At 43.9% G+C, this 25,848-nt stretch overlaps 1 protein-coding gene across 1 annotated transcript in view; it reads right to left on the bottom strand.

Moving 5' to 3' along the window:
- Positions 1-4,905: 4,905 nt before the first annotated feature.
- The window catches only part of HEATR6 (HEAT repeat containing 6), a 24,006-nt gene continuing 3,063 nt past the window's right edge, over positions 4,906-25,848 (bottom strand). Inside the window, exons 4-20 of the mRNA XM_069089965.1 lie at positions 24,921-25,036; positions 23,271-23,385; positions 21,935-22,036; positions 21,296-21,433; positions 20,256-20,551; positions 19,841-20,018; positions 18,108-18,314; positions 17,582-17,681; positions 16,392-16,735; positions 13,251-13,373; positions 12,553-12,639; positions 11,968-12,102; positions 11,202-11,324; positions 8,478-8,602; positions 8,126-8,222; positions 7,393-7,597; positions 4,906-6,211 (exon numbers count right to left, since the gene is read on the bottom strand). Coding sequence (XP_068946066.1) covers positions 5,646-6,211; positions 7,393-7,597; positions 8,126-8,222; positions 8,478-8,602; positions 11,202-11,324; positions 11,968-12,102; positions 12,553-12,639; positions 13,251-13,373; positions 16,392-16,735; positions 17,582-17,681; positions 18,108-18,314; positions 19,841-20,018; positions 20,256-20,551; positions 21,296-21,433; positions 21,935-22,036; positions 23,271-23,385; positions 24,921-25,036 — 3,057 coding nt within the window. The 3' untranslated portion in view covers positions 4,906-5,645. The remainder of the gene's footprint in view (positions 6,212-7,392; positions 7,598-8,125; positions 8,223-8,477; positions 8,603-11,201; positions 11,325-11,967; positions 12,103-12,552; positions 12,640-13,250; positions 13,374-16,391; positions 16,736-17,581; positions 17,682-18,107; positions 18,315-19,840; positions 20,019-20,255; positions 20,552-21,295; positions 21,434-21,934; positions 22,037-23,270; positions 23,386-24,920; positions 25,037-25,848) is intronic.

Raw genomic sequence — 25,848 nt, 5'->3', positions numbered from 1 at the left:
TCTACTAATCACTAAGTCCCAAGTCCCCACCATTATGAAATGCAAGGCATCAAAACAGTTTCTCCTGTTTTACCTTCAGAAAAATTGAGCCTTTCTAAGCTTTGCACCAATAGAACCCAAGATCTCTCAACCACTTTTGGAAAGCATCCAAGCAATAAAAACCAAGCACCAAATTGGTTCTTATGGAAAACCTGGGAGGGACCAAGAATCGTACATGAACTTTATGGTCTGAGCTCAAAGTTTACGAAGCTTGAAAAATGGTAAACTGCAAGGACCAAATGTTTAGCAAGAGCTTGGGTTTGCATTAAGTCACACCTTGCAATTCAGCTATGAAAATAAGCATCGCCCCTCCTGCCTACTAGGGTTAAGTTTTCATTGAAATCAACATCTAGAACATAAACAAATACTCCAATTCTACTAGCATAGTGAAAAAGGAAAACCCCAAAGCTAGTGGAATGAACAAATGAATGAGTGATAAAGCATTTATAAAGTCCTTACTATCAGTCAAGCCCTATACTAAGTTGGGGGAGGGGAGATACAAATATGAAATCAAGGGCATTCCCTGCCCTCAAAGAGCTTACATTCTAGTAGGAACAGATAACACACATGAGAAGAGGTGGACAGGTTGGTGCACGTTGGTCTGAAAGATACAGAGAGGGTAAAAGGAATCATAGGAGAATATATTGACAGCCCCTTCCCAGGGTAATGGCAAAGTTGGTTTGGTTTGATCAGGGTTAGAATTGTACAGGGGAATTGGGGGGAGAATGTTGGGAAGTAAATCCAGGTTTCTCCGGTGAGTAGACAGCTGCAGAGTAAGGAGTAAAGTGTAACATGGTTGGGACCCACCCCAAATAGTGGGCCAGGTGAGGAGGCACTCAGTAACCAGGGGTGGGAGTCCAGAGCTGTTAGGGTGACAATCTCCTAGGCACAGTCTCTGGACCTATGGCAGAGCAGTTGTCAAGATGGTGGCCAAAGAGCAGAGAATAAAGTCATGCATCACTGGGGTCTGTCTAAAATAGTGTGCCAGACAAGGCATGATGTGAATAAATACAAACTGTAGTTACACATATTAAATTTCAGGAAATAGCCAGGTTATTCAGTACATTTCCAGTTCCCTTTGGCACACCCTCCAGCATTTACTCAGTGCTCTTTAAGATGTCCAGAGTTCTTAAAAAATATATACAAGCTCATTAAAAAAATAAAGAGCTACCTAGATTCTGGAGCTTACAAAACAATGCAGTTTGTAGTAAAGCTGCTAACTAAACAAATGTTAATGAAATTTGGAATGCTTTCATTAGGGAAAAACTCTTTTACATTATTATAGAACTACTGCTCATTGGGCACCAGATTTGGAGTCTGGAAGACCCGAGTTCAGATTTGGATTCAGACGCCCTGGAGCAAGTCCCCTATTCCTGTTGGCCTCAGTTTCCTCATCTGTAAAATGAGCTAGAGAAGGAAATGACACTGCGGGATCTTTGCCAAGAAAACCCCAAATGGGGTCACAAAAAGTCAGACACAACTGAAAATACTCAACAACTGCAAAGCTTCACACCAAGAAACATGCCTTAAGGTCATTCCAGACTACCTAGAGATTAAATGCACTGCTAAGGATGCTCCTTGGGAGTTCACATTTTCTTTCTGCATGCCTATTTTGCTTTTCAGTCTTAAACTGTTGAAATCTTTGTTTTCAAAATTTAGCTTCATAGATAACAAACACCTTGGTCTGAACGGAGTTTTTGGATCATGCCTTAGTTCCTAAGGATAACAGACCTTTGCACTCTAACAAAACCCGACAGGTGAGTATTCAGCCCTTGCATTTGCCATTTCATCTGGCCAATCGCTGCCTGGTAATTCCTGAAATATCACTGACATGCATCAGAGGCAGAACCCTTTCCACATGGAAAGAAATACTAGCAAGTCATCTTCAGTGCTACTATGGCCTTCTGAGTGCTAGCACCCCCTCGGCTGCTGCCACAATCCCTATCCTTGGGAATCACTGGGGGAGTTCCCTTTCTCTACCCATCCCTACCCCCTTAGCAGATCTAAGGCTGGCTGGGCTTTGTGCTGCCCAGACAGCTGAACTGGTTAGAAACCCAGACCAGAAGAGCCACAGCACCCCAGACCTCTGCTGGTAACAAATAACCTTCAAAAGATCTCACTGAAACGTGTAAGCTCTGTGCCCAGGAAGTCTCTTACTGCCCAGCATGATGGCTTACTACAAAATCTCTCACTAAGAGAGCAACTATTACTAAACTTAAGAAATAACATAGGCTGGAGGCCCAATTCCTCTTTTCAATTATTCTTGAGAATCTCCAAATCACATTAATTCACTGGCAGTCTTGACTGTGGCTTCATATCTAGACACACCAGTTTATCTTGGTGACTAAGTCCTGTGTAGTCTAAATCATGCTTCCTTTTCTGGCTTGTTTTTGGGGTAAAAGGGAAAAGGACAATCCAGATGGGTCAAGGGGAAAGATAGTGAACTAGACTCCTGTCATTTTTAGGACTCACTAAAATTCCCCCATTTCTGGGTAACTGGACCCATTCAGCACTACCCTTTCCCATTACCCAAAATAAGTTTCTGATGCCAAAGGATATGCCAGTGATTTTAAAGGATAAGTGGAGGAGAAACTGTGTTAGTTTCCAAGTTAAACAAAAATTCAAGTATAATTTACTAAAATAAGTTAAAAGACATCATAAGTTAGGGGAGGATGGAAAAATTTATGTCAGACCTATGGATAAGGGAAGAATTTATGAACAAAAAAAGGGATGGAAGGGAAACCCAGGAGTTTAAAAATGGGTAATTTGAAGTACATGGAATTAAAGTTTTTGTACAAATAAAAGCAATGCAGTCAAAATTAGAAGGAAAACAGGAAATGGGGGGGGGGGTTCTAGAAAGTTTCTCAGATAAAGACCTCATTTCTCAAATATATAGGGAACTGAACCAAGTTTATAAAGAGCTATTCCACAACTGGTAAATGGTCAAAGGATTTGAAGAGACAGTTTTGGGGAGAAATCAATCAAACAGTTACATAAAATGCTCTAATACTGATTAGAGAAATGCAAATTAAAGCAACTCTGAGGTTCACCTCACACCTAGCCAATTGGCTAACATGACACAAAGGGAAAAGGACAAATGCTGGAGGGAATGTGGGAAAATCAGGGCACTAACGCACTGCTGCCGTTGTGAACTGGTCTGACCATTCTGGAGACTCCAAAGTGTAATCCAGCAATACCACTATGAGGTCTGTGCCCCAAAGAGATCAAAGAAAAAGGGAAGAGGAGCTATTTCTTCTTATAGTTGTAGTGGCAAAGATTTGAAAATTAAGAGGATGCCCATCAACCGAGGAATGACTGAACAAGGTGTGATATATCACAACTGTGACAGAAAACTACTCTGTTACATAATCTACACACATACTATACAGAAATGATGAGGATGGTTTCAGAAAGACCTGAAAAATTCTTATATGAACTCATACGAAGCAAGTACAGCCAGGACAGTGGACAGCAACATTTCAATGAAGATCAGTTGTGAGTTACTTATGATCAACACAACGACCTAAGACAATTCCAGAGGGCTCATGATGAAGAATGCTATCTACCTCCAGAGAGAGGAACTCTTGAGTACAGTTTGAAGGGTATTGCTTTTTCCCTTTATTTTTCTTGCATTTTTTAAAAACATGGCTAATACAGAAATGTTCTGCCTGACTTCATATGTGTAACAAGTTTGCCTTCTCAAGGAGTGGGGGAGGTGCTGGGGGGGAGAGAATCTGGAACTCAAAATTTTTTTAAAAGGTTAAAATAAGTCAGTAGAAAGTATACAAAATCTCACCGAGTATGGAATTACAGAATTTGAGAAATGGATGAGACTCTTACCTGTTGTAAGAAAAGGGATTCCATTAATCCCTCTTCCCTGAGGATTTTCAGTAACTGCATGAAGTTAGACAGTATTTCTGTCTAGGTACCCAATAGCATTTTGGAGAAACAAGAAGGCACAAAACTGAAGAACAATTGAGGGGAAAATTTTTTTAAAAATCTAAATCCAACTACCTTCAGAGAAAACAGTCAAAACAAATATAGCCATCTATTTCTTACTAAAACCCCCTAATGTCACTCAAATGGACAGAGGATTAACAAGAGAATGAGGAAGGTGCAGGAACTATTTCAGGTCCAGTGTTTTAGCTTTCAACAAGAGTGTGTTATTGTTGTTACTGCAAAACCTTACTCCTTATATATTCTACACCAGATAAAAAGTAGAAGTGTTATTTGCTGCACAAAATCTCTATGCCCCTATCAATGCTTAAATCACTGCTGTCAAACAAGTGAGGACAAACTCAAGAAAGCTGACAAAAGCCAAACCCCGATCCTGAATCTGTGTGTGCTGAAATGTAATAAAGCTTCTAAGAAATGTCAACCCAACACATGTAATGCATAACATGTTTGCACCAAATGAGGCAGCCAATCGCCTGTGAAGCTAACATGGAAAGGACAAGGGACCAGCCAGTTTATCTTCGGTAGAGTTCAGAGGTCCACTCACCAGAATCTGAAGTCAGAGACTCTCCAAGTCTGAGCCTGGACAGTGGTGTGAAGTTGTGACCACACATTTATCCTAAACCAACAAAAATCCAAGGAGCCAGGTGCGTGAGCTGTTCCTCTCCTTTGTAATTCCCTAATAGCCCAAGGCTTTGTAGTTCACTGAGGAAGCCCCTATATCATCCCTGCTCTTTTCAGAGCTCAGTTCAGTGAGAGACTTCACTCAAAAGTCCCCACTCGATGCAAAGAAGGCACATGAACAGAGCAATCATTGGGACAACCAAGTAATCGAGTGTAAATTGTCCAGTGCCGTTAAGTATGAGGTTCTCAACTCGGTCTGATAGAGGATAAATTATATTGGGAACCAAATTTAGAAGAATATGTTTATTTAGCTGTTTACATTTCTTTCAAAAGTACAAAGTACTAGTATACATGTCACCAAAGCAAAGATATATAATTGAACTCTAGGAAAAACATCAGTGGGCACAGTGCTGCTGGCAGAGAAAGTAGTTTTACATATGTTTAATGGCTATCAAGAAAAAACTATTTCTAGCTTGTGAAATTTTTGGTTTGAATAGAGCTAATTAAAAGAGGGTGGAGGGGGCAGTGGGCTATTTGTAAAAGGAGCCTCACTTTAAAACAGTCATAAAGTAACCGATTAGCTTAACCAGGAGTTGTAGCAACAGACTTCAAAGGCCCTGGCAAAGTAAAAACCCCATTGGGCCAGAGAGGTGGGGCACTGCCCAACAGGTTCCTTGGTGGCTCTTCCTGCCCAGGCCCTGGCCCTGCCCTGGACACACTTTCTACCTTTTGTCCCTTTCCTTCCACAAGCCCCTGGTTAGAGGGGGCTGGGCTGGCCTGGCCGGCCGACACACATCTCAAAGGATGGCAGCTCAGGGTGTACGTCGACGGCCGGAGTGCTCTGCAGGAGGAGGACGATGAAAAATCAATCCCACATTCCCCAAGGAGGCGTGAGTTTTAAGTTCTTTCTGCTTCTGCTCCCAAGATGCCATTGAGCACACTGACTGACAGAGAAGGCCCCTTTCTCACTTCTTAAGTTACCCTCTTGGCACACTTCCCATCTCTTCCCTGGTCTCTCAGCATTTGCCTTACAGCAAAGAGACACATGGCTCAGCTGCACTGGTGTATGTGGTCAGGATGCCTTCCAGATAAGCCACGATGGCCTTCTTAGCTGCATCACCTGAGGGTCCCAGAATCCCCTTTACATGCCCCAGGGCCTCTGAGAGCATCTTGTCTCGCTCCTGGGGGCTCTGCGCTGGACACGCTGGACCTGTGTCGTCTCCCTCCACTCCCGACTTTAAATACTGCAACATGTAGAGCCTGACCATATCACCATTCTGCTCCACAGTTTCTTGAATGCACAACAGATCTGAACTGTTGGCTAGGTTTAACAAGTGAATCAGGGCCTGGCAGATTTGTGTTCTTAGGCTGGCACAATATTTGAATTCCAGAAAGTCCGTGGTGTCCTCACTCTTCTGTAAGGCCGTGACCAGCGCACTCCAGATCTGAGCATACTGTTCCGTGGACCCATACTGCTCCCTCTTGTCTGGAATGGAAAGAGCAGTTGCAGATTTGATTCGCACTTTGAAATTCTTGCAGGATTTCACAACCGATGTGAGAGCACCATAGGCTTGAGCTGTCCAAGGGGCTGTACCTAGAAACAGTCATGAAAACAAACAGGTAGTTTGCAAAAGGATTGGGAAGCAATACATGGCTACCCCAACAAAATTAGCCCCACCCTACAGAGAGGTTTTCTGTTAAAGAAAACTCCTAGGCTGAAGAGAAACCTATCTGTGCTTTTCGGGTCTTCAACAGGTTAACCACACTGCCTTCTACAGAGCTAGAACACCCTGGTGCTAAAAGCCCTGGACTCTGCCACTCATGGTCACTGGGCCTCTGGGGCACGTTTTCTCCTCTGCAACAAAAGAGGGTAGAATTCACGACCTACCGTGTTTCCCCGATAATAAGACACTGTCTTATTATTTTTTTTGGACAGAAAAACACCAGAGGGCTTATTTTCAGGGGAGGGCTTATTTTAATGAACATTGACAGCAATTTTAATAAACAGGTAAATGTGAACAAAAAAATGTACCTTTATTCAATAAGCAAATCACTGTGGAAGAACAGGATGACGCACTCACTGCTGCAGCTCTGATTGGATGCAGCTCGGAGCGCGGCGTGCATTTCACCCGGGGTGGGGCGAACGGTGCATACAGAGGGTACCGTAATGTAGCGGGTAGCGCAGGGGATCACCTTCACTACAGTAGCAATCTCAATAGGGCTTATTTTCGGGGGAGGGCTTATTTTAGAGGAATCTTACACAGTAAGGGGAGGGCTTATTTTCGGGATAGGTCTTATTATCAGGGAAACATGGTAGTAGAGACTATGGCTACACAAGTGGATATGACTTCACACAAGTCACTTCATGATAAATTTCCTTTGACCTGACCTGCCCAGCTCTCAGCTGACAAGAAGTCAACAGTCTACAGTTTGCTCTGTAGCAAGAAACAGGGAAAATGCTGGTAAATTCAAGAACACCATCAGCTAGAACACTGGGCTTTCTTACCATCTGGCCCTTAAAATCAAATATGAGGCAAAAAAAAATGACATGAAGGAAACAGATTTCAGAAATATCTATGAGCTACAAGCTGGCTCTGGTAAATAGGATTACAAGCTATAATCTAAAAAGAAGCCACCCACGGTACTTCTTTCCAAGCAGAATCTCCTTTGTCACTTTTGTACCAAACATCTAGTTGTAGTGCTTTATCTGGAGTTCAGGATTTTGCAGAAATAAAAAAAGAAAGTGAAAGCAAAATAAAGGAAGTTTTTACATACCCAGGGGCAAGGCAGAATTTTTAAATACATTTCCTAGAGCATAACAGGCATTCCATCGGACTTTCATGGTGGCCTCACTCAGAACAGTAGAGATAAGGGCCTGGATGGATTCCTCAATGGTTTCTGTAAATCTGGGTTTGACTATATGATACGGCTGCAGGAAGTGGAGCAAATTTCCCAGGGCCCGAACGGCATTACTTTTTACCTGATTGAAAAACGAGGATCAGAAACAATTCTGCCTCACGGACAATCTTGAGTATCTTTTAGCTTTAACTAATTTCCTAGGTCCGGGAACCTTGTGGAACAGGACAACGATGCTAGTGGGGGGAGTTGTGGAAACCTCCAAGGTGAACAGATGACTCCCAAAATAAGGTGCTGCTTGAACATCACTAAGGAGCTCACCTGTCCCATTTCGAAGAATCATGAAACATTAAAAGTTGAAAGGGATCTCAGAAGTCACAAGAAAACTGAGGCTCAAAGAAGGAAAATGGTTTGCCCCAGGCTACTGAGCAAATTGGCGGAAGACCTGGGACTTGGGTGTGATGAAGGGCAGCTGACTGGCCCAGGGCTCCTGTTCTGGGATCTTCCCACAAAACCTACTCTCTTGGTTCAAAGAAAACAATGCGCAAAGGAGTGATCAGAGCTCCAAGTTTTCCTCCCGCCGTCATTTAAAAGTGCTCACGTCTAACTAAAGGCAGTTTATGTCAAACATTCCCGGGAAAGACTTTACTACCTTGTCTTTATCCTTGGAAGCTTCAGTTGCTGATCTCAGCATTTTCAATAGCAAGAGACCAGAAAATTCTTCCTGGAAACTCTGGCCCAACATCTCCCTGTTCAAACCAAAGCAGACAACATGTCCAAAAGGTGAAAGCCATTTGAATGGACACATATGACATTACACTCTCACTCTCACATACAGCGGTAAGAACTACAAGGAGCACAGCTCAGGAAGTCGTTCTGTAATAAGGCAGACCACATGAAGCCAAGTGAAAAGATTCACACACAGTCATGGCGACTGCAGCAACTCATCCTTCACCAGATGTTGGAGCCTCAGACCTCACGGTCTAGGAAAAGGAGCTACTTACATGTTGACAATCAAAGTGTCTGTCAGGTTGCCCAAGGACCAGGCGGCTTTGGCACGGACATTTGGAGACTTGTCATGCAGAGACATCAAGATCGCATTTGCTGTGTCTGCAACAAACATGACATCCTACAAGAGAAGAGCAATGAAATAACTTCAGGAGTTCCAAGGGACATCTCTGAAGTTTTCAAAGTATTTCATTTTGGTCACAAATTGCAAACATGAAAAATTTGTATTCGGGAATTTATTCATGTATAAAGTTGAACTAGTTAATCAACAAAACTCCCAAGGTCCAATTCAGAGAAAGTTCTCCCAGAGAAAGTACATTATTCACTGTGTACCCTCCCCTCCCACCAATGCTGTAAGCTCTCAATGCCTCGGTTACCTCCTAACAACATTTTGTAGCTTCCATATTGAGGGCTTTATTGATCTGCAGGTGAAGTACATAACACAGGGATTGTCAGAATTCTTTCCTTCTGAATGAAGTGGGTCTTTAATCTTTCCTAATTTCCCCCTTGGCCTTTCTGTGACAATTACATTAATTAGGGTAAATGGCATTTTAAAATTATCTTAAAATGGTAAACTAAATAGACCATGGGTTCTTAACTAGTTTTCTTAATATTCTAATGACTGCATTTCAAGCTAATTGGTTTCTTCTGTAGTCTTAAATATTCTTTTATGCATTTCACCACATTACTTGGAGAAAGGGACCATAGGCCATGACACAAACTTCGAGACTAGAAGATGCCTGACCTTAAATTATGCTAGTAATACAAACTCTTAATAGGATTTGTTAAATTAGTTGTTATGTAACTTTTGAACTACCTGCTGTGGAAAGTATTATGTGAAGAAGCTGCTTTCAACAACATTGTTTTTTTGTGACTGCTTGTCAATTATTCTACGTGCCATGAAGAGACAATATTTAACACTTGAAACCTTAGGGCTTCAAAGGTAGAAGGGCCTGTGGAGATCTCATCCAACTCTACGATTTCACAAAGGAAGAAATGAAGCCCACTCAGTTAAACAACTTGCTTAATTGTGGTCTTTGGTTTTTTTCTTAATTTTCTTTTGCTTTTTTTTGGGGGGGGGGGGAAGGTAGGGCAATAGGGGTTAAGTGACTTCCCCAAGGTCACACAGCTAGTTTTGTGTTAAGTGTCAGAGGCCGAATTTGAACTCAGGTCCTCCTGACTCCAGGGCCAGTGCTCTATTTCCTGCTCCACCTAGACGCCCCTAATTGTGGTCTTGGTGCTAAAGATGCATACTTGTCTCCCTCCAGGGAGCAGTGCGGGGTGGCTGGCTGGCCAGTGAGAATGGCTTACGGGAGCAAGAGAAGTGAGAGAATCTACTGCCTCATGCCTTCCACAGACGTACATCAGGACAAGGCAAAGATAAAGCCCAGTGTGGGAATAGGGCTCAGGAAGGACCCTGGGAGCACTGGGGAAGGAGTGAAGGGTATCTTAGATGGGCACATGGAAACCAGGAAACAAAAAGGATTGAAAGATGACCCTCTGAACAGTAACAAACAGGTATTATAAAATACCTTCAACATCATGACCGGGGGGACATCATGACAAAGAAGATGAGGGCCTGGACAGACAGCTTAGCAATGGACATAATGTATCTGGTGTTTTTATCCTCTTGTTTAAAAGTGCTTGTGTCCAAACACTACTCATGTTTAATACTACTGTGATCAGAAAGTTGACTCTAGAAAGCAACACTGTTTGGAAATCTCTGAAGACTGCTCCTCTGTCCTCCCTCAGGTCCTCTCTAGTCTGCCCTGCGGCCTCTCTCATCCCTCTCTAGGAACGAGCCTTTGCCCTACACTTAGAACATCAGCAGGCCACTGCAGGCCCTGTTTTCCCTTTACCTTTTGAAAAACACCACCTCCCTACTATCAAGCCCTGCCCCATATTACTTTTCCTCCAAGAAGTTTTACGTGCTCAGGCCCCATCATCCTTACCAGGGTCATTCCCCAGTCAGATCTCCCTTCCAAGACCTCTCTTGTGCACTGCCACAAAGCATTTTATCAGGCTTATCTAACACATTTCCCTCACAAAATTAAGTTGCTTTATTATATTGCCTGTGCTTCTGATATTCAAGCACCCGGGGATATGTGGATACACATATACACAGACACACACACATACACACACACAGACACACACACACTGAATTTTTTTTATTTAATCCAAGCAGCCAAGTAATATACAGAATCTGTCAGCCTATAATTATTAATGATAACAGAAAATTACAAATGACATAATTATACACATGTTAATTAGAAAAAGGTTCTCTATATAACTTTATATCTACATTTACATCAACATATTGGGGAAATTTTTAAAAGTCTATACACAACCCTTGGCAAATCATTTGCCCCAGCCAACTCCAAGCCTCTAAGTACAGAGGTGGTGCCAATCTGCGGGGAGTACAGAGGCTTTTTCTCACTGGGTCCTCTCTGTATCAATAAAATAAAAGGTCTGGTCCCCAAAATATACCCACATAATAACAAGGCAAACGCCACGATTGACCTTGATATGAACAAGCTGGGAGCGCTCAGGCTTTCCCCAGCACCTCTGCCCCCATGTGCCTTCCATGGCACTAGGCAGGGGATGATCCTCAGTGAGCTAACTGGAGGGGGAGGGTGCAGCCCCCTCCAGCGACGACACTGTGGGTGTTGACTCTCTCTGAAGGTCTCCACAGAGCAGAGGCTGTGGCGTGCACTTACCTGTCTGAGACAGGAGAAGAGCACATAGACACCCAGGGCGCGGGCAGCAGCTGCTTTCACCAGAGGATTCTTGCTGTGATTCAACCCCAGCAGCAGAGTGATGCACAAGATCTGTCTGTCATTCTGCCATTATCAATGGTAACAGAAAGGTGCAAGTTCACAGAGAAGTGCTATTTATCTCCCCCCATATGTGTGCTAATGAACTGCTATGCACACAGCACCCCATGCTAGGCAGAGGAGCAGGGGCCCAACGTGTCACTGTATCAAAGGACTTAGGGCTGGAAAGGAACTCTGGGAGCATTTAAGCCCAAACCTCTCAAGAGAGGGAGAGACAGAGGCTCCCGTGGCTTCAGTGACTCAGCACATGGTCCTGCCTCAAGGAGTCAGGGTAAAAACTAAACTCCACACCTCGAGCTCATCAAAGCTGGTGCAGGGTGATGCGGCCATTCATGGTCCTCCTATTTCATTCCTGGTCACCTTCAGACACCCAGCTCAGAGAGCATGAGAAATAGTCAAAAACGCTCTGGGAGACTGAGGGGCAAACAAGGCTGAACTTGAATTTCAATTACTAACCTAATGAAGACCTGGCTTCTACTTTTTCTGTTCTTTTTTTTTTAACTCAGAAATACAAGCCTGCCCTCTTTCCCCAGAGACTATATCAAACACTGGCTTGTAAAGGCTTTTAACCATCCAATGTGTGATTGAACATCAATATCTGATGCTAACATAACAGCCTCATTGACAAGGATGACAAAGAGCCATTTACCGGCAGGCTACTGAAAGCCTCTGGTAAGATGGAAGAGAGGGCATCACAGGAACTGGCCTGGAGAGTCGGATGCTGTGAATTTTGAAGCGCTCTGGGCAAAGGGCCATTCAGCATCATAGCCCAAAACATCACCACCTACAAGAGAAAAACTGATCAAGATGCAACTCGGGAAAGAAGAACCCAGTCTTTACTCCCTAAGTAAAATATAAGCTCCCTGAGGGTAAGGACTATTTTTATTTTATCCTTGTAGCCCCAGTGCCAAACAGAGTGGCTGATATCAAGCAGCAGGGGCTTCATAAATACTAGCTGACAGACTTATTCTTGAAAACTCTGAGCCTTGAGCCCTGACACACTTTGGTATAGGAGCACATCAAACACCAGAGTTCAAACATATTTGGCAACAGGTCACACTTCGTAGCATCTGTAGACACAACATAGTCCAATTAACTAACTAATCTACCTACAAGTAGTTATGAATCTGTGCCAGGCACTCACCTGAGTGCTGTAAGACCAAATAACTAGAATCAAGGCCCTGACTGAAATACAAAGAAACGAGAAAGCCCAGATGCACAGCCATTCACTTACCAAACTGACTGGGACTCTCTGACTGAGGGCAACAGTTGAGTCTGCTTTATATTGCTGGATTAAGCCTGTCCCTAGCTCTTCTAGAAGCTGCCAAAACAAACAAAGAAAAACCAAATGAATTATTAGAAGAGACCATTAGAATGATAGTCGTTATATACTTGGCTTTCTTCAAGCTCAAGGTCATATCTAATCCAAGAAAAATTAATTCTCTACTGATTTTCATTCTTTTGTAAAGAGTTCAAGTTTCGACACAGAGGGATCAAGGTACTCAAGAAATCTAACCATCAATCACATGTAATCAGCCTCCATCCAAGAAATCCATGCTCTCTGAATAGGCACATGAAACTGTATGCCAGAGGGGTCAAATACATGGCCCGCTAGCTACACTTTAAGTGTAGCCCAAATCAGATTAAAACATAATTGGGAAATATTTAACAAAATAAAGAAAAGTGCAAGAAAACATCAATGTTTCTCTGTGATTTTCTAAGTCAATATATGGCTCATAAGGTGTAGTGGCCCCCATTTCTATTTGCGCTGGACCCCACCACCACAGACCATAGGCTTTTATAAATTTCCCTACCTCAAACAATGTCATCCAATAAACATGTTCTCAGTCATGACTACCTTAAGAAATTATAGAACTGCTAAGTATGTAGGATATGAAATGAAGAGAACAAAAAACAATGAGAAAACATTACTTTTGCACCATGAAGCTGAATGGATGGGTCTGTTTCCTCCATGCACCTGCAGGCCACCTCACCAAGTTCCATCAAATAGCCCTGGGCCATTACAAAATAGCCTTTCACCAGAAGGGCCAGCACCTACAGGCAAGAAACACACAGGCATGCACTAGTCAACCACCATAATTTGAACTCACTGCAGGGAGGAATATTTTTGGTCAGCTCTATAGAAAAATGTTTAAAAGCCTAAGAAAAACCACTCCACAAAATGTGAATGGAGCAGTGCCTTTGTGAAATGTGGGGGAAACTCCCTGGTGGAACTCCTGTCCACGGCCTCCTTGATCTCCACAATGGGTTTACTCCCCGTGGTGAGGACCTTCCCTAGGGCAGACTGGCCACATGTTATCTTTCACTCTTGGTAAATGACCAGCCACATCTTTTTTGGATGACATTTTTTCCGTGAATCATTGTTGGTAAAGCTGCTGCCTATTTTCACACACTATATGCCTCTCCATTGCCTTTTGGGTGACAATTCACAGCTGTATCATATCACTAGAAAAACACTGTTATAAATGACTGGGCTTTGTTTCATGGAGAGATTTGGAGGTTACTGACAGTATTATGAAATGTCTGTCAAAGACACAAACACTGATTTTTTAACTTTAGTGTTTATTTCATGTTGTTTAGTTGTTTCAGTCATATCCGACTTTTTGTGACCCCATTTGAGGTTTTCTGGGCAAAGATACTGAAGTGGTTTTGCCACTTTCATCTCCAGCTTATTTTACAAATGAGGAAAGTGAGGCAAATAGGGTTAAGTGACTTGCCTAGAGTCACAGTGACTAAGTGCCTGAGGCTAGATTTGAACTCTGAAAGATGCGTCTTCCCAACTCTTTGAGCCTTGCACTCTGTGCACTATGGTGACATCTGGCTGTAAATCTTTACAAATTTCAGTTCAATACTCTCTCCTCTCCACGACGCTGATGTACCAGTTAGACTGCCATTAGTGCATATCACATCTTACCCATTAGACCGTCAGCTCCTTAATGGCAAGGACTGTCTTTTACCTCCCTTTGTATTCCTGGTACTTACTGCCTGACACATAGTAGGGGCTTACTAAATGTTGACTTGACTCTCCCGTGACATCAGGATGACATACTATTGCCAACGGATCCAGGTTAAAACCTAGCTTTGCTATTTAGTATCTATCCCTGGGATAACACGAACCTGAAATGTATCTGTGTAATTGGGCTGGCCTTGATCGTCTCTAAAATCCCTTCCAGTCAGAAACCCCATGAAGATGTACCATGGAGTTAAAACTGTTTGTCTAAACAGGTCCTTTAAAAAAAGCCACTTCCTTGGTGCACAGCCCCCCTGACAGGAAGGCCCACTGAGGTGAAGGAGAGGATAGGTGATACCCACCAGTGTCATCTGCGGCCTGTGAGATTGCTCTGCACCAATGAACGCTGCCTCCAGCAGGACAGAAACAAGACAGCCTCTTTCCAGCCCCCCTGCCTCCTACCCACACCAAGACAGCAAGTCCATCTGTTAATCCTGCAATTCTTCAGTGGCTCTGAGATCTCGGAAGAGTATGCCCTCGATGCTGGAAATGACCAAACAACCACAACTTCCAGCAAAGTAACTCCCCCACGTGAGGAGACAGGAAAGAGCCCTGAACTGTCCACCTCGGATGAACCACATCCTTGGGGCCTGGCATCATGGCGGAGCCACTGGCAGCAATACCTGAGAGACCTTGGACAATGGCAGAGGTGCCACGGGACCAGAGAAGGCAAATGTTGCCCTTATTCTCCACAAAGAGAAAGAAGTGGAATCTGCACCCTCTGGGCCAGTGAGCTCGACTTCAGCTCTTGGGAAGACTTTGGAACCATCTTTGAGCATCACAGAGATGGCTGATGAACCTCTCTTTGTCATCACAAAAAGTCTGCAGGCTTTCATCAAGAACAGGCCATGCCAGACCAGGGGACAGGGAGGGGATGAGTGTTCATTAAGCACCTACTACGTGCCAGGCCCTGTGCTAAGCGTTCACAAACATCGCCTCATTTGCTCCTCTCGCTTCCTTTTCTGACTGGACAACTGCACTAGCAGAGAAGGGGAGTGCAGAGGACATAGTTCACTTAAATCTCAGCGAAGCTTTAGATCACATATTTCATGCTCTTCTTGTGAAGGAGACAGAGAAGTCAGGATTAGGCGATGACACAATCACACGGCGCCGCTTCACCACGTGCATCAAAGCCTCAGCCGGAGGCAGAGACGACACGCAGACAGCACCAAGCTCGGAGGGATCCCTGTGACCCAGGACGGCAGAGTCAGGATGCACAGAGACCCTGGAGACCTGGAGCGCTGCACTGAATGTAACAAGGCACAACTCCACGGGATAAATCCAAAGTCTTGCAGTTGGCTACAAGGATGGCAGAGGCACAGACAGAGAGCAGTCACTGAGAAAGATGCAGGGGCTTCAGGGGCCTGCTTACTCAGTGAGCCAGCAGCAGGATATGGCATCAAAAAGCCCTTGACATCTTGGACTGAGTTAAGTCCATGAGAATAGAGGTAAGAGGCCCACTGTATTCTCAGACTGCCAGCTCTGCCCCCGAGGGTGATGCTCATTCAGTTCTGGGACCATGGTGTACAAAGGACACAGGTAAGGTAAAGAGGACTCAGAGGACGGCACCCAGGAAGCTGATGGGCCCTGAGTCCATGACAAATGAGGACAAGCTAAAGGCATTGGGCATGTTTAGCCTGGAGAAGAGAAGAAGACTCAGGTGGAACGTGATCACCGTCTTCAGGTAGCTGAAGGACAACCATGGTAAAAAGGACTTAGAGTTTGGCCCCAGAGGGTATCATCAGAAAAAAAAAAAACGGGTAGAAGTCACAAAGAGGCAAATTCAGGTTGATACTAGGAAAAATTTCCTAACGAAAGGAGAGCGGTCTGCCTTGTAGATGGGGGACTCTCCCTCTCTGGAGGTCTCCAAGCAGTTTGGATAGTTCCTCAGGTGGAGACTCTTTTAAGGTATAGGCTATATTAGATGGCTCAAGAGAGAGAGGCCTTCAGACGCTGACACTCTGTGTGCCTGTGAATTCCAACAGGAAGCAACATTTAAATGATTGGTTCTCTCTGTAAATACAAGTATGAGACTCTCTCACCTGTAAGGCTTCTAATCGAACAGGAGATGGTTCATATGTATTGCCAAGTGCACAGCTAGCATCGCTATCAGAACAGGCATCTTCTCTGGGCAGTACAACAATGGAGATGCAGAGACGGATGAGCCAGCAGGGCTCGCCACTGGGACCTGCCGATTCCTCAAGGGTTTCTGCACAGGAAGCGTCTCTGCGCCAGTCACAAGAGCTGAGCCACGATGTGGCAGAACCACTACTACTTAGCCCAGAAGAACAAGGCTGCTGTAAAAGCAGCTGAACTTCAGGCAAAGGAGCCTGAGCCGACACTATGGCCCCCAAGAGGGTCAGACTTGAGACCCGGACATTGACATCTGTGAAAGGAAACAGGGAGAGGTGGGCACCATGCAAACAGAGGAAGTATACAAGGAGAACTGAAACATGTAACTGGAAAGGACCCTCCAGTCCAACCCTTTCTGTTCTCTGTTTACAGACGAAGACAAAACTTAATTCATTCCAACTTACTCTGATGCTAAAACTGGACTTCCTAAGAGAATGTTTATGGTTTCTACATAGACTGTATAGGAGATATGCAGAGTTTTGAATGTTACCATTAAAAGTAAGAAACTGGGGATTAGAATAACAAGGTCTTAGTTTTCACTTCAGTATGGAATATAACCCTGATAAAGTTATTCTTTGTCTCTCTTTCATTAAAATAAGAATCCCATTACCCTCCACCTACCCTAGGCTGGTACCTAACAGATGGGAATAACTACATACCAGACAAGCCTAGCAACTGTATTATAAACCCATTAATTACTTGTGGGTGGTTTGTGGGTAGAAACATGATTCTTTTGCCAGTATCAAAGACATATAGATTGTCTTGAAGCAGCAGGGAAATCTACAGTTCCCTATCCTATTTACTTCCAATGTTTCCCAATGACATTGCAAGAGCAAGACAGGAGGTTTCAAAGTGACACCACCTTTCCTCAAAGGCTGGAAGAGATTCCCCACATGGACTGAAGGTTGGGAACAATAAACTCTATAACCCTATCATCCCTAGGGGGCACTCTTTGAACAAGTGGTCCCATCTTTCTGCTCTGAGCTCATCTCACTAGGATGAACCAATAGACAGGAAAAGGATCTGAGTACATACCATTAATAACCTGTTATAAATAACATTGCTTACAAAAGCATGAAGAGCCGAAGAGGTCACCAACCTTTATGGCGGATGTAGGGCTTTATCTGGTTCCACACCTTGGTCAGCAGGTTGGGTTTCAGACGGTTGTAAGGTGCATTTGATACTAAGTTTGCAAGGCACTGCAAAGCACAGACATGAAAAAGTGGCACCTCACATGCAAGCCAATGGTTTTAATTGAGGCATCATAAGTAGACAATGAAGCATTTAAGAAATATTGTTAAAAACTCATTTACATAAAAGCTGTGCAAAAGAAAAAGATAGAAGGACTCCAATCCTTTACACTGGAAGGATTAGGTGTCTGAAATCAGTCCTTCTGGACAATACTTAGATCTGACTGATCCAGTTTATATCTCTAGAAGGATAAAAAGTTTTCCAAAAATGAAATTGTGAGAAGATGCACTCACACTTGTAAATCACACTGCCTTAGTAAAAATCACCACTCAGTTACATTATAGCTTGTGAATTTTCGTTGCATAATTTTAAAATATTCTTAAGTCAAATGACTTTGACATGGTAAAATCATAAAGGCTCATAGTTCCATTTACCTTAATTATCTGAGTAAGGGTCTGGGAGGATGATTCAGCCACCAAAGCCAACAAGAGGCATCGATGCAACTCGCGGATGCTGGAAGCGACAGTCACTGAGAAGGGGGTGAAAGCCCTTTTGTGCTCACTTGTGTCCTCAGCAACAGAGAGAAACTGCTTTGAGCCATCCAAGATGGCGGACAACACTTGCAGAGCACAGGCTCGAGTCTGAAATTTCAAGTTAATTCACATTTAAAGAAAGCAAATCATCTCTCTTTTTCAAACTTCTGGACCATGCCTAGATGTGGGCATCTCTTCTATTGTTAAGAGAGGTGTTTCTAAGTAAGATGAGTTTCCATGTTAATTTTCTATCTTCTACCCAGATTACCTGATCCAAGCAAAATGATGTATCACAACTGAAGTGCTCCTGTTACTTTACTCCATAAGAGACATGACTTTTGTATGTCACTTCAGAATGTGAAACCTCTTCTGGACGGACTGTCACATATGAGAACAATTATCAGGCTCCAATCCCCTGCTTCCCAGTCTATTTTAACCTCTATTCCATGCTTTTGAAAGACTTCTGATGAATTTTCTTAAGATTTCCTCTCAGAAACAATTGACACTCAAGGAAAGGATAGTTTTACATCTATTATGCTAAGGATATAAGTGAACACACAAGGGGGCTGTAATTTTGTCAGCACAGTAATCTCAAAGTTGCAGCCCCCCTGAGTCTTACCAGATAAATCAAGAGGTTGTCATGAAATCTTGTTAAATGTTAACCCAATGCTGCCCAGCTGCTAAAAGTCAGAGGAAGGATTTGAACCTAGGTCTTTGACTCCAAGCCCAGCAACCTGTCCACTATAGAACACTGCTTCTACTCCTGAATATATCATCATATTAAAAGGGTAAATCTTCAGACACAAATCATAACCTAAATGAGCCCAATTAATGGGGGTGTAAACTGCTTACAAGGGGATGATTAAGATCTAAGTTTCTCAAGGGCAAGGCTGTTTCACCCAGAGCCTGGACCACACTAAGGCTTATCTGCCAGTTAATAAACACCACTACTATAAAACAAGCTGTTCCCTTCCTATGGCTACCCAGCTGCTTCCCAGAAAACAGTGAGCATATCCAGACAGAGGTCAGCATTGCATCACTCACAGTGAGTTGATGCCTTCCCTTTGGGGTGGCTGGCCTGGGCCCACAAAGCTTTTTAAGAGGAGAAACAGAGGCACAGTGCTACTTCAGAAAGACAGGGTGGTACAGTGAGCAGAGTCAGGAAAACTTGGGTTTAGATCCCACCTTAGACACTTCCAAGCTGTGTGACTCTCAGCAAGAATCACTAAACCTCTGCCTCTATTTCTTCACCTCTAAAATAAGATATGATTAAAAACAGGACTAACCTTACAGGGTTGTGGTGAAAGTCAAACCAAGATGTGTTCTTACAGTTCTCTGCAAACCTTAAAGGGCTACAAATGTTGGCTAGTATTTAACCTAGCTCAGAAAGGCTACATGACTAAGTCTACAGGCTCAGTCTATGACTGCCCTTCCCCTGGCAGCATGGCAAAAACCAAGGTCCTGCACTACCCTCCATCCATGTGAACCCAACTTCCTGTTTTCTTTTGATGCCAGAAGATGATTCTCAAGTCAGCAATTAATGAAGAGTTCTGTATTTAAATTAACTCAATTGGGTCAGAGAAAAAAACAAGATTTAATAAAATTTTAAGAGGTTAATAACAAAGTTCTCTTACCTTTGGAGAGGGATCTTTTAATGAAATCGTCATCAAGGACACAGACTGTGGGCTTCCTATGCCAGGTGTATCCGGAACAAAAGCAGACCAGTAGCCATAGAGAACTTTTTTCTCTATTGATTTTATCGTGGAGAGGAAGCAAGCTAAAGCTCCCTGGCGGACTTTGGCTTGGTAAGATCTTGAACAAAAAGAGACAAGAGGCTTAAACCAAAAGCACAAGAAGAGCACTCACCCAAAATGGACTCCTTCTAATGAGATCAAATGAAATATGTTCGGGAACTTTGCTTTTAAATAAATCCCAGAGCTCATGCAGTGATTTTATCTCAACTACCCAAAGAAGTCTAATTAATTAATGAGCTAGCACAAGACCTGGCATTTCAGAATTAACTTTTAGATGCTGAGACACGCTGCCCACCTCATCTTGCTCTGCAGGCCACCCTCAGCATCCGAATAGTCTGATTCACTGCTGCTGACCCTCTTCCATGGGGAAGAGCCGAGATAGGAAGCGGCTCGGTCTCGGGCTGCCGGGCCGCTACCATCGGGGGCCCCACTCGGGGCACTCAGGTAAGCAGAACCCGCCGCACTCCCTTCATGGAGGGTCAGCTTGCCCAGGGCACTGGCGGCGCCAGCTCCAATCTCCCCATTTGGTTCTTTCAGCTCTTCTCCTTGATGGCCTTTCTTCTGTTTGCCTTTTGCCTTTTTTCTTTTACTCTGTTGTTAGAGAACACATGAAAACATTTGATGTCTCCTGCCAAAACCCACCTTCTCTTCCTCCTCTGCACTCGAGACCTGGTGAGCCCATGAGGCACTCGGTTCCTAGATCCTAAGTTTCTTCTTCTAGAAGCTCCTACTATGTCACAGAAACCAAGTTCTATGCAACAACCCCGACCCAAAAAACCCAAACCCATGTTCCCAACTGTCCTGACACTCACTAGAAGTGACTGATGAGTGATAAAGTAACTACCTAACTAGGGCCAAAGCTTCAGAGCTCAGTAGGCATGACGGCTTTTTAAACAGTCAGTAATCACAGCATGGGGCATATGCTCATGCTCCAGTTCTGACAGAAGACGTCAAGGACAGAGTTGGACAGTATTGGGGAGCTCAGGAGGGAAGGTGAGGGGGAATGTGGTGGTGTGATGGAGGCAGGGAACAGAAGAAGGTCCATGGCCAGAAGGTGGCAGTCTTGGCAGCATTCTCAAGGAAACACGTGGGTCCAGGAGGCCGAACTTGTGAAGAAGAGCACATGGGGCTGCAAAGCCATAACGGTGCGCTGCGCCCCTGAGAAGTGCCCAACCCCCAAGTGATCCAGCTACATGCACTCTTTTAAACTGATTTTACTAAGAACCCACAGTGAGTAAAAAAATGCTTGTTCAGGAGGGCTCTTCTCATAAAAACAACAGACAATATATTTTACAAAATAAATCTAAATTCTAATCCAATAAACTGTAACTATACCACTCCTGGCTTTGAGGGGTTCATTTCCATTGGTTCCTGTCTGACAGGCGATCGCCCATCATACTGAGGAAGAGGAGCCGGGTATAAAACTGCAGGCGTCTCTATGTTCAATCCAGGAAGCCCATGAAACATATACTTCTACACATGAAAAAGAAAAATCACAGAATTCATAAATGAGGCGGCCTTTTGTGTTGTTAATGAAATAAAGGTGGGAAGCAAGTTTTCTAAAATTAAGTATTTGCCACTTTCTTCCTTCCCCTGCTCCAAAATGTTATAATCACTAAATACACACCTGAGAGGTTTGTTTGCTTTTTGGAGGGGTGAAGGCAGAGCAATTGGGGTTAAGTGAAGAGGTTTATTTTTTTAAAGATACAGTATATTTAATCAAGTTTAGCATTCTTCAGAAGTCGAACATTTTCAAATGATCATTCAAAAGGTCCTTAAAATTAGTTGTAAGTCCTTTGACTTCTGTGTCTCTTGTTCTGTGTGGGCTGATTGATCATCAATGGGCAAATTTTTATATTTAATTTAATACCACTTTAATGGTATTAAAAATAAACTTTAAAATTTAATACCACTTAAAGTTAAGATGGTAAGACCCTAGCCATGAGAAAAAGGAAGTAACTAACACAGGCCCACCTTTAATACAGCCAGAAGAGACCCGAGCTGCTCGGCCTGGGTAAGCTTCATCTTACCCCCATTCAGAAGGGACTGGAGACCTTTCAGCGCATTTTGTAACAACTGGAGGAAAAGGAGACTACATTACAGGGACAGTCAAACCTTAAGCCATCTGGACACCAGCTTTCCAGAACCCTCAAGCATTCACAACTGCACCAAATCCCAAAGTAAGAGAGTTTGTAAAAAGATGTCTCTGCCAGCAGCCCAAGAGCAGCAAGCAATAATAAAGCAGCCGAGGGTAACCACAGACCTGGAAATGACAAGAAACAATGACAGCTGTGTAGAGTCCAAGGAGCACTGCACTGAGAATGCCGAGGGCCAGGCTCCAGTCCCAGGTGTTCCACTAACTAGGCATGCGCTCAAATTCCTCTCACCCTCAGGCTCCTTTTCTCTAAAATGGGAATAATACCACCTGTCTTGCTTACCTAATTAGGTTGTTCTGATGATCAAATGAGATAATGCGCATGAAAACACTTCATAAACTCTGAAGTTTAAATGAAGTATTATTAAGACACATACAATATACTGTGACTGGGCAGGTCACTAGCAGACTAGGCAGTTAGTAAACACTCTGTGAATTGGATTCACTAAGCATAAGAAGAGGAGCCCTCAGACTGGCTGGTGCTATCTCTAAATAGCCAACCTTCTTTGTAAAAGCTGAGAAGAAAGGAATGCAAAGAGCAGGCTGAGGGCTGAGCTGGAAAAGAGGCTATGTCTGCAGCAGCAACAGCTCTAAACACAGGAGTGATGGAGGCAAAAAGCAGCAGATCTTCTCCCAGAGAGTTGGGGGGAAGAGATCAGCACACTGGCTTTGCTAGGGGCCCTCAAAGTCAAAGGCAGAGGATACCCTCTGTGTGTGTGTGCGTGTGTGGTGTGTGTGTATTGTAAGTGTATGTGTGTTGTGTTTATGTGTGTGTACATGTGTGTGTGTAAATGTGTGTCTTATAAGTGTACGTGTGTTGTGTTTATGTATGAGTGTAAAGTGTGTGTGTGTGTGTGTGCAGAGCAAACACTGACACCTCAGTAGACAGAGGTATGATTTGAGCACTAAATGTTAACATCTGTTATTCAGGAAACTTCTGTCCAGAATAAGTGTCCCAGGTGCTGCTGAGCAGGTCAGCTCTCCCATACTTTTTCAAGCTAAAATTACACAATTTAAACTTTTCAGTGTTGTCACTTTAAGTCACTTACAGCAGCGCCTTAAGCCAACTGGCCTCCTTCTGTAGCCATGTGTTTCATGGAAAACAGTAACTTACATCATAAGTGAGGTACTGTGGAACATTAGGTTTCTACCTACCATGCAAAATGTGATATCGTCCATACCAGAAACTTTGAAAGACTGTAAAATAGCTAAGAAAGTTTGAAAGCAGACATTTCGGTAAGGCTCATCCAAGTAGGGCTGTCCTGGGACACTAAAACACAACAAGCAAAGGAGGAGATTCAAACTCCAGACACTCTGAATTGAGCTTAGAAAACACCACTAAGTATAACCCATCTCCAAACTTCACAGAACAAATCCCCTTAACAAAAGGATTTGTTGTGTAAAACCTGGACTCAGTCAAAAGGCTGAGCCCCAGGTCCCAGAAGGCCACATGTGGCCTTGAGCCCAAAGGTTCCCCCCACCACTGGTCCCGGGGGATGACAAGCATCTCCCTCTTCCCCACCCCCACCTCAGCTCTCCTCAGAGGCCCCTTTCACCGAGCATGGGAGGTCTCTTCAGAACTACCCCCAGACTCTCTTGAGGTCCCCTCACACATCCTGTATACCCTCCCCGACTCCAGCTGTTGTGAAACACTAATGCAATTCATCAGAGGGGCAATCCTATGCACCCATCTGGCCGCTATTCTAAACTACTAGTCAATCTTCTCATTCTATTTCACTTTTTGCATGCTTATATTTCATCATGCTAAGTTAGACCATATGCTCCAAGGTCTAGAAAAGGCAGGAACTATGTTACAGAAATTGAGGGTTTTTTTATACTGGTGCGACCTAAGAGATCACATAGTCTATGGTTTCTTATTTGGGGGAAAGGACAGATTTCAAGGGCCAGGAACTTGAGTAGGACAAAAACTGCCTCTTGATTTTTACTAACCTCTCACTAAAATTTAGCATTTCCTTTCATTTTTTAAAAGCATTCATCAGCAAAGGGGATCAGGGGACAGGCTCCCTCAGACTACCAAAGAGATCTATGACCTCTAAAAGGCTGAAAACGCTGATCTGGTCCAGTCCCCTCAGTCTGGAGATGAAGAGACCAAAAAGCAGGGAAGCCAAATGGTTGGCTTGTAATTTCATGGCTAGCCAGGATGGGGACCCAGGCCTGTGGGGTCCAGGGGTCCAGGGCTCTTAGGCTACACCAGCCTACAGTCACAATGCTAAGACCCTGCCTATAGCAGATACTTGATCCAATAAAAACTGGATGGCACTGTGCTCTACGTGGACAGGATAACCCAAGTCACTACAATTTTCTATTCTTTCCTTTGGTTTGCGGGATCACAGAATGAGTTTATCAAATCATTTTAAAGTGAGCACTTGGGACATCCTTATCTACATTTTTAAAAAGGGAGAAAAGTGGCTATGATAGATGCTAAAGATTGACAGAGTCCTAAATGTCCTTTCCAGACTTAAAAATCATTCCATTTTAGGCCAGTCAAATAGAAAAGGCTGTGGTTTTAGGTATTTCTTTACTAACTGTGCACGTCCTAGGGGGAAGGTGGATCGGTGACTAATTTTCTATGCTATGGTCATTTCAAAAAATATTTCCTTACAAGGTAATTTTAAAGGCAAAATCTAAAAACTGCAGTATCGTGTGACATGTGTATTGGAACTTCACAGTTTCCATAACCTTAAGGAAACTCCAAGTGTGGGTTAATTTCTTAAACTACTCCTAACTTCAGATAGTTTCTGCTTCCCACAAATGGCCCCACACTTGGGGTATTTGGCCCCGTACCTGAGACATATGTTGGCCATACAGTGCACTGCGGCTCGGCTGAGGTCAGGGTCTGACTGGGTGGGATCGCTCAGCTTCACCAAGATTCCAGTCTCCCCAAGCAAGTCTGGAAGGTACTAGAACAAATACAACAGCCAGAGGTGGCCCAAGAGAATGGAACAGAGAATGCCGATTTCTCCTTATTTCTCTTTTTAAGTATGGATGGGCTGTACAAAAAGGCAATTAAGCACTGCAGGGCCCCTGCTATATGCATCTTACACACAAGCAAGTCAAGAAATGCCAGATCAAGCCTGCAGGCCCTCCGGAGACACAGAGTGCTCAGACGATCAGGACAGAGTAGAACTCTAGCAGAAGTTCTCCAGCTACATATGCAGCTGCAGGCAGGCCTGTGAGTAAGCAAGGAAGTGCCAGGATCTGCCCACTAAGCCACAGACCAGACTAGGACCAGCACGTGCAATGGTGAGGTGCTTGTACCCTGACCAAGGTTCTTACAACCCCAGGCAACCTCACGAGGCCAAGACGGCCACAAATGGTTTCCAAACTTTGGTTGCCCTGTTTTTAAAAGCTTGATTTTCAAAGATACTTTATTAAAACCTACAATTCTAACTCATTAAAGCTACAGATGGCTCAGGAGAAGAATGGTAGCCCTTGGGCAGAAAGGCTACAAATCTTCTCTATGGTTTCTACAGAATGGTCAAGAACTGTGGAGAGGTGAAGGGCAACTGTGAGGAGACTTTCCTCCTTCCCTCTTGCCACAGAAAAGAAAGGGAATTGGGGCGGCCAGGTAGCACAGCGAGTAAGAGCACCGGCTCCAGTGTCGGGATGACCTGGGGATTGAATCCGGGCTCAGACACTTAGCACCCACCCAGAAACACCTGGCCGTGTAACCTTGAGCAAGTTACTTAACCCCAATTGCTTAGGGGCAGCC

Source organism: Petaurus breviceps, unplaced genomic scaffold (assembly GCF_028583685.1).
Source record: "Petaurus breviceps papuanus isolate PSGF00001 unplaced genomic scaffold, PetGlider_PUasm1.0 186, whole genome shotgun sequence".
NCBI classification, from domain to species: Eukaryota; Metazoa; Chordata; class Mammalia; order Diprotodontia; family Petauridae; genus Petaurus; species Petaurus breviceps.
This window is presented reverse-complemented; position numbering and strand designations above follow the sequence as displayed.